Below are 14,633 nucleotides of genomic sequence, written 5' to 3'. Positions count from 1 at the left end.
GATGCATTATACGTTGTATCGCAGTGTTTTTCAACCTTTTTTGAGCCGAGGCACATTTTTGCGTTGAAAAAATGCGGAGGCACACCAGCAGCAGAATCATTGAAAAAAACGAAACTCAGTTGACAGTAAAAAGTCGTTGTGCCAATTGTTGGATATGACTTTAAAGCATAAGCAAGCATGCATCACTACAGCTCTTGTCTTAAAGTAGGTGTACTGTCACAACACACCATTTTTGCTGTTTTTCCTGTGTGTAGTGTTTTACTTCTTGTCTTGCGCTCCTTTTTTGGTGGCCTTTTCTCTTTTTTTTTGTATTTTCCTGTGGCAGTTTCATGTCTTCCTTTGAGCGATATTTCCCGCATCTACTTTTTTTTTTTACCAACTAAGAATAATTCAGTTGTTTTTATCCTTCTTTGCGGGGACATTGTTGATGGTCATGTCATGTTTGGATGTACTTTGTGGACGGTGTCTTTGCTCCACAGTAAGTCTTTGCCGTCGTCCAGCATTCTGTTTTTGTTGACTTTCCAGCCAGTTCAGTTTTAGTTTTGTTCTGCATAGCCTTCCCTAAGATTCAATGCCTTTTCTTAGGGGCACTCACTTTTTGATTATTTTTGGTTTTAAGCATTAGGCACCTTTTTACCTGCACTCTGCCTCCTGCTGTTTCCGACATCTACAAAGCAATTGGCTACCGGCTGCCACCTACTGATATGGAAGAGTATTACACAGTTACTCTGCGAGCTCTAGACAGCACCGACACTCACCAACAACACATTTGCAGACTATAATTACTGGTTTGCAAAACATTTTTTTAACCCAAATAGGTGAAATTAGATCATTTCCCACTGCACACCAGACTGTATCTCACGGCACACTGTGTGCCACAACACAGTGGTTTGAAAAACACTGTTGTATCGTATGCATGTTCCAAATAAACAGAAACTGATCTGAAACTGAACTGAACGGAACGGAATATAAATGTTGCCAAAGGTAGTAAACCTTGGGTAGTAAACAGTGTTTATTTCCAACTGTGCTGTTTATTTCAAGGTAAGCCTCCATGATGTGGTCTGTTGCCATGTTTCAATTATTCTGAGCAACGACAAAGGGTCTGTGCAATCCGTTTCCTCAAATCACTTGAAGCAGTTCTTAATCTGATTTGAAATACTTTTCAGACAATTTAGTCTGTGTATGCTTCCTTTATTTGACTACCAGGGTGTGTGTTGTGTGTTTAAGGCTTTTATTAATTTTTTACTACACAGTCTCTTACATGTCCTGTTATCTTATCGCCATTTATGTTCGATGCTTTAACAATCAAACTTGCATAATTTAAAAAAAAGTGCATTTACCATTGGAAAAAAAAATCTTTATCAGCGGCTTTGGACTTTCATCGTTGCAGAGATAACCTCGTCATAGAAATCACCCATAGGTTATGTAGTGGAAACCGGAATTGGTTGCCACTGAGTACAATGTAGCAGAGACTGTGTTTACATTTTCTTTATCTCCACACAACATTGGTTAACTTTACAAAAAACCTACACTTTTCCTTAATTAAAACATCTTAAGGCCTTCGTGGCCACATGTGTGGACAGCACCTTTTCGCTCTTATTTCCAAAATTGTGTACACTACTGAATTTTGGTCTTACTGCGGCTTATGTGGACACTTATACTGCCATCTGGTAGTGTCAGAAGAGTATAACATACAATGGAATTTGGAAAAAAAAAGTGTAACAATAAGAATTAGCGTGTCACTAACTTGAAATACACGTTTGTTACTTATGGACTAAGTACATCAAATCAAAAGATGATTCTTAGTTTTTATTCTAATTAGGTCCAATAAGCCCAAATAGCAAAGAGAAATTAAAAAAAAAGTGTGTAAACAACAGCTTGGGCCTAAAGAGGTGTTAAGGGAAACCAGTTATGTGCAGGTGAATTTAATTAATTAACTCAAATTATGTTCTATATATGGTGAATGTTTATATTCACCAAGAAGAAAGCAAACCACCAAGTTCAATTAAATAGTGGTATTTCAGTTTGAGCACATAAAAGATAAAGACCATTTGTTCGATATTCACAAGTGGATTGAATCACTTCTCGTAGGAAAAGAGGCTCTAATTGGGACTTCGGAATGCAAAAGTGATAACCATATTGTTTTTTGTTTATTGAATGGATCCCCATTAGTTGACGCCAGGGCGACTGCTAGTCTTCCTGGGGTCCATATGGGAGCATACAAAAATAAAAATACAAATAGTACATACATTACCAAAAATTATACAAAGGAAAAATACAATACAAGATAAAAAAAGCTAGTTAAAGTTTCATGAATATGTGTGTTAATTGATTTTAAAAGCTGTTCGTAAAAGTAATCTGGTGATTGATCTAACATGATAGTTCTAAAGAACATACGGCGACTACAATACATCATTTGTTCAGCAGAGAACCAGGACATAAATGCAATATTAGTGCGCAAAGAACTTTAAGTACCAGTCCAGCCGCTCTGTTCTGAACAAGTTGCAGTTTGTTCAGGTCAGACTTAGTCGTAGCGGACCATATTATAGGACAGTAATGAAGATGACAGAAAACCAAGGACTGTATGACTTGACCTGAGGATGTCAAGCAGTTGGAGCATTTCCTGACAATGGCTAAACCTCTTCCCATTTTCATTAAAATACCATCAATATGATCGGCAGACTGGGGTTCCTCTTTTTAAAAAGGGGAACGGGAGGGTGTGTTCCAACTATTGTGGGACACACTCCTCAGCCTTCCCGGTAAGGTCTATTCAGGTGTACTGGAGAGGAGGCTACGCCGGATAATCGAACCTCGGAATCAGGAGGAACAGTGTGGTTTTCGTACTAGTCGTGGAACTCTGGACCAGCTCTATACTCTCGGCAGAGTCCATGAGGGTGCATGGGAGTTTGCCCAACCAGTCTACATGTGCTTTGTAGACTTGGAGAAGGCATTTGACCGTGTCCCTCGGGAAGTCCTGTGGGGAGTGCTCAGAGAGTATGGGATAACGGACTGTCTGATGTGGCGGTCCACTCCCTGTACGATCAGTGTCAGAGCTTGGTCCGCATTGCCGGCAATAAGTCAGACCCGTTTCAAGTGAGGGTTGGACTCCGCCAAGGCTGCCCTTTGTCACCGAATTTCTAGGCGTAGTCAAGGCGTTGAGGGGATCCGGTTTGGTGACTGCAGAATTAGGTCTCTGCTTTTTGCAGTGATGTGGTCCTGATGGCTTCACCTGGCCAGGATCTTCAGCTCTCACTGGACTGGTTCGCAGCCGAGTGTAAAGCGACTGGGGTGAGAATCAGCACCTCCTAGCCCGAGTCCGTGGTTCTCGCCCGTAAAAGGGCGGAGTGCCACCTCCGGGTTGGGGAGGAGACCTTGCCTCAAGAGGAGGAGTTCAAGTACCTCGGAGTCTTTTTCATGAGTGAGGGAAGAGTGGATTCTGAGATCGACAGGCGGATCGGTGGGGCGTCTTCAGTAATGCGGACGCTGTATCGATCCGTTTTGGTGAAGAAGGAGCTGAGGCGGAAGGCAAAGCTCTCAATTTACCGGTCGATTTACATTCCCATCCTCACCTATGGTCATGAGCTTTGGGTTATGACCGAAAGGACAAGATCACGTGTGCAAGCGGCCGAAATGAGCTTCCTCCGCCGGGTGGCGGGTCTCTCCCTTAAAGATAGGGTGAGAAACTCTGCCATCTGTGAGGAGCTCAAAGTAAAGCCGCTGCTCCTTCACATCGAAAAGGAGCCAGATGAGGTAGTTTGAGCATCTGGTCAGGATGCCACCCGAACGCCTCCCTAGGGAGGTGTTTCGGGCACGTCCGACCGGTAGAGACCGGGAAAGACCCAGGACACGTTGGGAAGACTATGTCTCCCGGGTGGCCTGGAAACGCCTCGGGATAAACCGGGAAGAGCTGGACAAAGTGGCTGGGGAGATGGAAGTCGGGGCTTCCCTGCTTAGGCTGCTGCCCCCGCGACCCGACCTCAGATAAGCGGAAGAAGATGGATGGATGGATGGATGAGCGGACCATGACGGTTGACTGTCTAATCGCAAACCAAGCAGTTTTGCTTTTTTAACCTGCTCAATAGGTATATCTGACATTGAAACATGAAGCTGAGGGTCATCAACAAGCACAGGCCTGGATCCAAAAAGAATGCTCTCAACCTTCTTCTAGTTGACTATCATTTACCCAGCGTGATTCTCTCATCAGGTCCTGATTTAAGTTATTTTCTAGGTCATTTGAGGCAGTGGTTCTCGAATGGGGGTACGCGTACCCCTGGGAGTACTTGAAGGTATGCCAAGGGGTACTTCATATTTTTTTTAAATATTCTCAAAATAGCAAGAATTCAAAAATCCTTTATAAATATATTTATTGAATAATACTTCAACAAAATATGAATGTAAGTTCAGAAACTGTGAAAAGAAATGCAACAATGCAATATTCAGTGTTGACAGCTAGATTTTTTTGTGGACATGTTCCATAAATATTGATGTTAAAGATTTCTTTTTTTGTGAAGAAATGTTTAGAATTAAGTTCACAAATCCAGATGGATTTTTATTACAATCTCCAAAGAGGGCACTTTAAGTTGATGATTACCGTATTTTTCTTGACTTGCGCCTGCCTTGAATTACTGCCGGGTCAAACTCGCTTCCCAAAATAATTAGCGCATGCTTAGCATTACCGCCTGGTCATACTCGTGACGTCACGAGTGACACTTCCCCTGTCATCATTTTCAAAATGGAGGAGGCTGATTTCAATACCGGTAATTTGAAATCGCATAAAGGGAAGAAGATTAAGAGCTATTCAGTAGGATTTAAGGTCCAAGCTTACATCACACTCAAATTTTTACTGCATACCTTTGGTAAATGCCAGAGTGAGAAGAAATTTTAAAATAATTAGCGCATGCTTACTTTTACCGCATGCCTTTGGTAAGCGCAGGAGTGAGAAGAGGTTTTAAATTAATTCGCGCCCCAGCGGCATTTCAAGGAAATACAGTACTTCTATGTGTAGAAATCTTTATCTATAATTGAATCACTTGTTTATTTTTCAACAAGTTTTTAGTTATTTTTATATCTTTTTTTCCAAATAGTTCAAGAAATATGGGTTGTACTTGTATAGCGCTTTTCTACCTTCAAGGTACTCAAAGCGCTTTGAAAGACCATGACAAATGAACAATATTTTGCACTGTTATGCAATTGAATAAATCAGAAACTGATGACATAGTGCTGTATTTTACTTCTTTATCTCTTTTTTTCAACCAAAAATGCTTTGTTCTGATTAGGGGGTACTTGAATTTAAAACATGTTCACAGGGGGTAAATCTCTGAAAAAAGGTTGAGAACCACTGATTTCAGGAATAGGCAGTACTGTAGAGTTGTGTCATCTGCATATGTAACCATATTGGTGTTTGTGGTAAGACAGGGAAGATCATTAGTAAAAAAGAGTAAAGAACCTAAGCAGCTTCCTTGAGGCACGCCGCAGTAATTGTACTTGTGTTTAGATAGGCTACCATTAAAACACACTCTCTGTGCTCTTCCTGATAGATAGCTCAACATCCAAGAAAGTGACATACTATTAAAACCATATTTTCTCAGTTTGGAGGTCATTATGTCGTGATCTATAACATCAAATGGCGCATTAAAGTCAATCAGGACAGTACCAACCATCTTCTTGACATCTATTTTGACAGCCAGTCATCTGTGAGTTGAGTTAGAGCAGTAGATGTTCAGTGACCTTGCCTGTAAGCATGCTGGGAAAATGACAACAGTTTGTTGTAGGTAAAGAAATCTTGAATTTGTTTGAAAACAACTTTTTCCATCAATTTACTAAGAACAGGAAGTATGCTTATTGGTCTACTGTTTTTATCAGAAAAATAAGTATTTTTGTCTTTGGGTAGAGAGATGACCTTGGCCTCCTTCCAAACTTCAGAAGAGACTTCATATCTTAATGACTTATAATATATGACAAATCGGAGTTGATACATGGCATGCCGCAATTCTTAACAATTTGCCATCCAGCATGTTAGCAGGTGGGGCTTCACGGTGGCAGAGGGGTTAGTGCGTCTGCCTCACAATACGAAGGTCCTGCAGTCCTGGGTTCAAATCCAGGCTCGGGATCTTTCTGTGTGGAGTTTGCATGTTCTCCCCGTGAATGCGTGGGTTCCCTCCGGGTACTCCGGCTTCCTCCCACTTCCAAAGACATGCACCTGGGGATAGGTTGATTGGCAACACTAAATGGGCCCTAGTGTGTGAATGTGAGTGTGAATGTTGTCTGTCTATCTGTGTTGGCCCTGCGATGAGGTGGCGACTTGTCCAGGGTGTACCCCCGCCTTCCGCCCGATTGTAGCTGAGATAGGCGACCCCAAAAGGGAATAAGCGGTAGAAAATGGATGGATGTTAGCAGGTATATCAGATGGCAGTGATGACAACAATTTTTCAATATCAGAACTACTAACTGGTACAAAATCGAACCTGCAGCTTTTACCCTTCATTATATGATTTTCAATTATTGTGCATGAGGAGGAGCCATTAGAAGGCGTCTTATTTACTCTTCGGATTTTCCACCTTGTTTGTGAAGTAATTTTTAAACAATGTGGCAATTTTCATTGTCCATCAACTTCTATAAACAAATTTGTTTTACATGATACTGATCTTCCCATTATTTGATTTAAATTTAAAACTAATGTTTTCCATCATGTCTAAAGTCATAGATCTTTGTCTGATGCTATACCTTTTTACTACCTCTATTTATTTTAGTTACACGATTTCTTAATTTACGATAGATCATCTCATCAGAAAGTAGACCAGAAGAGTCCGCCAACTTTTTAGCTTGGTTACGTTGCTTCTAAGGCTGCAACAACTAATCGATTGAAATCGATTATAAAAATAGTTGGCGATTAATTTAGTCATCGATTCGTTGGCTGAATGCAATGCGCATGGTGAGGCTCTTTTTTTTTAATATACCGTATTTCCTCGAATAGCATAGGGGCGCTAATTAATTTAAAACCTCTTCTCACTCCTGCGCTTATTCAAGGCATGCAGTAAAAGTAAGCAGGCGCTAATAATTTTAAAACCTCTTCTCTCCCCTGCGCTTACCAATGGCATGCAGTAAAAAATTGAGTGTGATTTAAAAAAAAAAAAAAAAAAAAACTAAATTCTTCTGCTGCCGCGGCCTAGTGGTTGGGGACCACTGTTCTACAACATGTCATTGCGCCCACATTTACACCATGCTAACTGCGTGCTGGTAGGACACACTCATTTTGCTGCTTCTCAATCGAGATTGCAATGCATACTTGGTCAACAGCCATACCGTTTACACTGATGCTCGTGATATAAACAACTTTAACACTCTTACTAATATGCGCCACACTCTGTGAACCCTAACCAAACAAGAATAACAAACACATTTCTGGAGAAAATTGGCTCTATAACACATTATAAATGCAACATAAGAATTACCCAGAATTCCAATGCATCCATGACTCTTGGCTATATTATACACGTGCCCCCAACCCCGCCCACCTCAACCGACGCACGGAGAGGGGGTGGGGAGCAGGTGTATAATATAGCCAAGAGTCATGGATGCATTGGAATTATGGGTAATTTTTATGTTGCGTTTATAATGTGTTACAGAGCCAATGTTCTCCAGAAATGTGTTTATTATTCTTGTTTGGTTAGGGTTCACAGAGTGTGGCGCATATTAGTAAGAGTGTTAAAATTGTTCTATATCACAACCACCAGTGTGTTCTGTATGGCTCTGGAACAAGACCCCGGGTCTACACATAGTAAAAGCAAAAAAAAACTACCCCGCCATTTTGAAAATGACGGCAGAGGAAGCGAAGCGTCACTTGTGACGTGACGAATTTGACCTGGCAGTAAAAGTAAGCATGCGCTTATGGATTTGGGGAGCGAGTTTTACCCGGCAGTAATTCAAGGCAGGCGCTTATTACATGCCCGGCGGCTATTCAAGGAAATACGGTATATATATATATATATATATATATATTATTTTTATTTTTTTGTTTTGTTTTTTTTTGTTTGTTTTATCTCCCTAAACCTTTTTTTATAAACTGCAACATTTACAAACAGCTGAGAAACAATAATCAAAATAAGTACAAAAACAGTACAAAACAGCGCCAGGGCGGCGCTGAGGCTACGTCTCATGAGGTGTCAGTAAGCCAGCTAATGATGTGTCATGTGCAACTCACGTGACCACGCAGTCTCATTTGCTTGGAAACATTGGAAAAATGGCGGAAAACAGTATCGATAGTTTGGCACAGAAACATCTGGAGGTTAATGCTGCATTGGAGAAAAGTGTACGACCTAAGTTGTCAAAAGTGTGGGAATACTTCACTTTAAACACTGCAAAGAAGACAGTTTCCTGCAAAATGTGCAGCATGGACCTCGCGTGGCATGGAAGTACTACATCGCTGCGGGAGCACCTGAAGAGGAAGCATGTTTTATCCACGCATGAAGAAAACTCACGGTACGTAACTTTTTCAGTCCATAGTCCGAGTACATTGATCCGTTGTGTCCGTGTTTTTAATAATTTGTTAACGAGGAGAATTTTTTCAGGAAGCGCAGCAGCAACTGTTGTGTATTAACTTTCAGAGTGTTAGGAACGTTTTGTATAGTGCGACGTCTTCATTTTCTGTGTTGTAATGAGTGGCAACAGCCATTCATAAGTTTATCTTTTTTGTGAGTAACGTTAACGTTATGTCTTTGTTGCAACGCGGGGCTGATAATGTGTCTCCAGCACATTGGACTCCGTTTTGAGAGAGAAAACGCACGGTTACCAATTTGGAAATAAACGTAACGAACAGAAATATCTCAGGTTGGTTTCATAATGGATCAATGTAGCCGTACCCGATAAAGTTATATAAATATATTTAGATTTGAGTGACGCTTTAGTATAACTAAACGTTACGAAGATGATGGAATATTTCATGCTATTATTCACAGGCAGCCTAAAATGAATCCTTTGTTATTCACAACAGAAACGTGTATAATATCTGATCCAGTTCTGATCTGATGAGTTACATTTCTGTGTTATTATTGGTGTATGCTGCATCCCCAATGTCCATTTATTTAATTTAGCTGTTTTTTTTTCAATGTGGTGGCGTATGTCTTTCACGTCAGAAATTATTAATAAAATCAACTGGGTATATATTGAGTTACATGTAAATGATGCTACTATGTACATTCATTATATGGTTTCTCTCATTTCAGAAAGAAACAAGCCAGCATTAGCGACTTGGTAGAAAGGAAGGTGTGCACACCAAAGCACGCGGCTGCATTGACTGATGCTATCCTGAATATGTTGCTAACTGACATGAGGCCACTATCAATTGTGGAGGATGAAGGTTTTAGACAAATAATTCACATCCTCAACCCTGGTTTAACTCTTCCCTCGAGGACCCATTTTACCAAACTGATGGAGAGGAAGTACGAGCAGAAATACCATGCAGTGTAGACTGACATAAAAGGCACCCAGAGCAAAATTGCTCTCACTACTGATGTGTGGACAAAAGTAGCCTTTCTTGGCAATACATGCCATTACATTGGAGACAAATGGAACATGAAGTCAATCTGCCTTACGACCATGCCACTAAAGGAAAGACTTTCAGTATCCAACATTGCAGAATGGTTGGAATAGGTAATAGCCAGGTTTGAAATTCCCCTAAGCAAAATTATTGCTATTGTGCAGGACAATGGTGCACTTTATACAAAAAAACATTTTTGTGATACTTGCATTATTTTATTTAGCAAGTCAAAAGGACATGGTGTCAGTATGCATTTTTTTTAAATAAAGTATTTGAAAGTCTGTCTCTTTTATCCGATTATTAATCGATTAATCAAAATAATAATCGACAGATTAATCGATTATCAAATGAATCGTTAGTTGCAGCCCTAGTTGCTTCATAAGTGCTTTGATCTCATTCCCTAACCAGGGGGCGCCATTTTTCCTACAGTTGTTTTCCTGACAGGAACATGCTTATCTGCAATCTGCAAAAATCTCTTCATGATTGTGCTCAAAGCAGCTTCAGGATCCTCCTCAAGACACGCAGTTTTCCAGTTAACATGTTTCACATCATCTTTAAATTTCACCTCATTAAAATATTTATAAGACCTTTTATGTATAGTCACACTAGGAGCTTTGGAGAGCTTGGTCTTCCTCCTTATTGCAAATAAGTTGTGGTCCGTAAAGCCAAGACCTATTGATACTGTTTTAGTTAGACTGACCATACATCCTCTTTTCCCCGGACATGTCCTCTTTTGTGGGACTGTCCGGTGTGTCCGGGCGGGGTCTTTTAAATGCCTCAAATGTCCGGCGTTTTGTGTCATGGTTGCGTGTATTTTCAATGTACGTACAATTTTAAGTTGGGTTAAAAAAAACAAATGTGACGGGGTGCGCACGCAGCAACAGTCGTGAGGGTGGTGCAGAGACAGCGTAAAAGCGAATTAGTAGATTGCTTGTCAATCAAGGCATACTTAGTCAACAATCATACAGGTCACACTGAGAGTGGCCGTGTAAACAACTTTAACACTCTTACAAATATGTGCCACACTGTGAACCCACACCAAACAAGAATGACGAACACATTTCGGGAGAACATCCGCACTGTTCCGTTTTCCCCACGGAAAGGGCAACCAAGTGTGCACCGATTATTACTCAAGATTTCCAGTTTGTATATTTTTCGTTTATTTATTTTCCAAGCAGGAGAACAACAGCAGTAGTTGTTATTATTTGGTGGTTGGTTCTTAGTTGGTTAGTTTTGCTCAATCTGAAAGGAGGAATTCAGTGCAACACTTTCGTACCAAAATCAATGCCCTTAATAATAAATAATAATAATAATACTAATAAATATCTATAATAAATATCAACCATTTATAAACTCCTGTTGATCATATACAATAAAATTCAAATAAGGTTATATATTTCATGAGCACGTTTCATCTATCAAACATAATATTTACCATTTACAAGCCTCTGTAAAATGCATTTAGTAAATCACTACAACTCCCAAAATGCCCCATGGCAAACCAGGAAGTAGCGATACCTACGCTAAGACAGGTGCTGCGATAAACAAACATTTATCTAAGCGCCCGGATCTACGAGAGCGCTATAGCGGAGTTTAAAAAGCAGCGGACACAACACAATACAGGTGAGCATGGTGACAGCGTACAACATAAAGCAAGGCAAACGGGAACTTACCAAGTGGCTGCGCACCGGGTTGAGCGTGAGTACAGACTGAATGAACTGCTACGCCATTTAACAGTCCTAACGCCGATCAACTGGGTTAACGGTACACGCCTCTCTTAAAGAGACACTTCGGTTTTAGACTGCTGATCCTCAACTCAGTTTTACTTAAACTTAGCATCCGATCTAAACACATAAACAAACCCACAAACACAACACACACCATAACACAACATAAACACAACAGAAGAAGTACCCAGAACCCCTTGCAACACTGACTCTTCCGGATGCTACCCCCTACCCTCCCACCCCAACCCCTATTACGTCACATCAAATATTCCACTTTGAAAAATATTTTTGGTGGAAGATTTTGCGTACTTTCTGTTTGCCGTAAGAAAACATAGTTTTGTTTAACAAAAAAGGGTGGAAAACATCCATCCATCCATCCATTTTCTACCGCTTATTCCCTTTTGGGGTCGCGGGGGGCACTGGCGCCTATCTCAGCTACAAAAAAAGTCGCCACCTTATCGCAGAGCCGGGAGGAAAACAAACAAACAAAAAAACAACATTAAAAAAAAAACTACGGGCTTCATGGTGGCAGAGGGGTTAGTGCATCTGCCTCACAATACGAAGGTCCTGAGTAGTCAGGGTTCAATCCCGGGCTCGGGATCTTTCTGTGTGGAGTTTGCATGTCCTCCCCGTGAATGCATGGGTTCCCTCCGGGTACTCCGGCTTCCTCCCACTTCCAAAAACATGAACCTGGGGATAGGTTGATTGGCAACACGAAAATTGGCCCTAGTGTGTGAATGTGAGTGTGAATGTTGTCTGTCTATCTGTGTTGGCCCTGTGATGAGGTGGCGACTTGTCCAGGGTGTACACTGCCTTCCGACCGATTGTAGCTGAGATAGGCACCAGCGCCCCCCGCGATTCCAAAGGGGAATAAGCTGTAGAAAACGTATGGATGGATGGAAAAAAACTACAACATTTTGAAATGAGGAATAGATCTGAAGTTGATGTAGAGAAGGGGTCACTAACGCGGTGCCCGCAGGCACCAGGTAGCCCGTAAGGACCAGATGAGTAGCCCGCTGGCCTGTTCTAAAAATAGTCCAAATAGCAGCACTTACCAGTGAGCTGCCTCTATTTTTAAAATTGTATTTATTTACTAGCAAGCTGGTCAGACTTTTTTCGACATTTTTAATTCTAAGAGAGACAAAACTCTTTTTCTCTTTCTATCCCCTCCTGCTCTGGCCCGGCTGCACCAAATGATAATATAAATAAATACATTTAATAAAGTCAAATTCAAATAAGGCAACAAGAGAAGTATCCTACACTTCTCTTTTGTATAGTAAATCTGAACAGCCGATATGGGCATCTATATCAACTATATGATTTGCCTGAGAAGCTGGACAGGACAAAAAAAAAAAGAGAGACAAAACTCAAATTGAATTTGAAAATCCGAGAAAACATTTTAAAGACTTGGTCTTCACTTGTTTAAATAAATTCATTTGTTTTTTTACTTTGTTTCTTATAACTTTCAGAAAGACAATTTTAGGGAAAAAATACAACCTTGAAAATTATTTTAGGATTTTTAAACACATACCTCTTTTTACCTTTTTGAAGCCAAGAGCTACTTTTAGGGTACTGATAAATGCGAAGGGCTACCAGTTTGATACACACTTAAATAAATTGCCAGAAATAGCCAATTTGCTCAATTTACCTTTAATAAAAAAATATTAAAAAAAAGGGTATTTCTGTCCGTCATTCCGTCGTACTTTTTTTTTCCTTTTACAGAAGATTTTTTGTAGAGAAAAAATGATTAAAAAAAAAAAAAAAACACTTAATTGAATGGTTTAAAAGAGGAGAAAACACGAAAAAAATACAAATTTAATTTTGAAACATAGTTTATTTTCAATTTTGACTCTTTAAAATTCAAAATTCAACCCAAAAAATGAAGACAAAAACTAGGTAAATTCGAATCTTTTTTTTTTTATTTAAAAATAAATTTATGGAACATCATTAGTAATTTTTTCTGATTGGGATTAATTTTAGAATTTTGATGACATGTTTTAATTAGGTTAAAATCCAATCTGCACTTTGTTAGAATGTATAAAAAATTGGACCAAGCTATATTTCTAACAAAGACAAATCATTATTTCTTCTAAATTTTCCAGAACAAAAATTTTAAAAGAAATTCAAAAGACTTTGAAATAAGATTTAAATTTGATTCTACAGGTTTTCTAGATTTGCCAGAATATTTTTTCAAAATTTTAATCATAATATGTTTGAAGAAATATTTCACAAATATTCTTCGTCAAAAAAACAGAAGCTAAAATGAAGAATTAAATTAAAATGTATTTATTATTCTTAACAATGTAAAAAAAAAATATACTTGAACATTGATTTAAATTGTCAGGAAAGAAGTGTAAGGAATTTAAAATGTAAAAATGTATATGTGTTTAAAAATCCTAAAAACATTTTTAAGGTTGTATTTTTTTCTCTCAAATCGTCTTTCTGAAAGTTATAAGAAGCAAAGTAAAAAAAATAATGAATTTATTTAAACAAGTGAAGACCGAGTCTTTAAAATATTTTCTTGGATTTTCTAATTTTATTTGAGTTTTGTCTCTCTTAGAAGTAAAAATGTTGAGCAAAGCGGAACCAGCTTGCTAGTAAATAAATAAAATTTTAAAAAATAGAGGCAGCTCACTGGTAAGTGCTGCTATTTGAATTATTTTTAGAACAGGCCAGCGGGCTACTAATCTGCACCTTACGGGCTACCTGGTGCCCGCGGGCACCGCGTTGGTGACCCCTGTTTTTGAACCATAGGTTCCCTACCCCTGCTCCAGAGATTTAAGCGCTAAATATTAAAAAGGAAACCAGGAAACCCTGTAATAACTGCCGCTAGCATATAGCATTTAGCGAATAAAAGTCCGGTTTTTACAACAATTTCACAGAAAGTCGGGGAATTTAACCCGCATGCTTAACAGCACCTCACAAGACAGAGTGCATTCTTATAAAATACTTTAAAAGCGACAATTAAAAAGTTTATAAAACAAATAAAGGGAGAGCCTTAAACATGACTTACCAGCTCCGAGCGTCAGTGTTCACTGAAGCTGGCCACACAGATGCGACGCCAAATCACCCCCAGGGAAACAATAAGGTATGTAATGCAAAATAATAGAGTGAAACCTATTTACAATTAAGTTCACAACAAGAACTGATGTGAATAAATTACCAAAATTAAAATAAAATACAATTTAGCTCGGCTACATGTATACAAACCCTGTTTCCATATGAGTTGGGAAATTGTCCATCCATCCATTTTTTACTGCTTATTCCCTTTGGGGTCACAGGGGCGCTGGTGCCTATCTCAGCTACAATCGGGCGAAAGGCGGGGTACACCCTGGACAAGTCGCCAGCTCATTGCAGGGCCAACACAGATA

General features: G+C 39.5%; 2 protein-coding genes across 2 annotated transcripts in view; one reads left to right on the top strand and one right to left on the bottom strand.

Annotated features, from left to right (window-relative positions):
- The window catches only part of LOC133561295 (G-protein coupled receptor 78-like), a 15,348-nt gene extending 9,414 nt beyond the window's left edge, over positions 1 to 5,934 (bottom strand). Inside the window, exon 1 of the mRNA XM_061914659.1 lies at positions 5,900 to 5,934. Within this exon, the coding sequence (XP_061770643.1) occupies positions 5,900 to 5,934 (35 nt within the window). The remainder of the gene's footprint in view (positions 1 to 5,899) is intronic.
- A 2,288-nt stretch (positions 5,935 to 8,222) lies between these two features.
- On the top strand, positions 8,223 to 9,766 carry LOC133560885 (E3 SUMO-protein ligase ZBED1-like). The gene is made up of 2 exons (XM_061913902.1): positions 8,223 to 8,478; positions 9,222 to 9,766. Exons 1-2 carry the CDS (start codon positions 8,240 to 8,242, stop codon positions 9,463 to 9,465), a joined length of 483 nt encoding a protein of 160 aa, XP_061769886.1. The 5' UTR covers positions 8,223 to 8,239; the 3' UTR covers positions 9,466 to 9,766.
- Positions 9,767 to 14,633: the final 4,867 nt, after the last annotated feature.

The sequence above is a fragment of the Nerophis ophidion genome, linkage group LG10 (assembly GCF_033978795.1).
Source record: "Nerophis ophidion isolate RoL-2023_Sa linkage group LG10, RoL_Noph_v1.0, whole genome shotgun sequence".
NCBI classification, from domain to species: domain Eukaryota; kingdom Metazoa; phylum Chordata; class Actinopteri; order Syngnathiformes; family Syngnathidae; genus Nerophis; species Nerophis ophidion.
The sequence above is the reverse complement of the archived record's forward strand: the minus strand, read 5'-3'. Positions and strand labels throughout refer to the sequence as shown.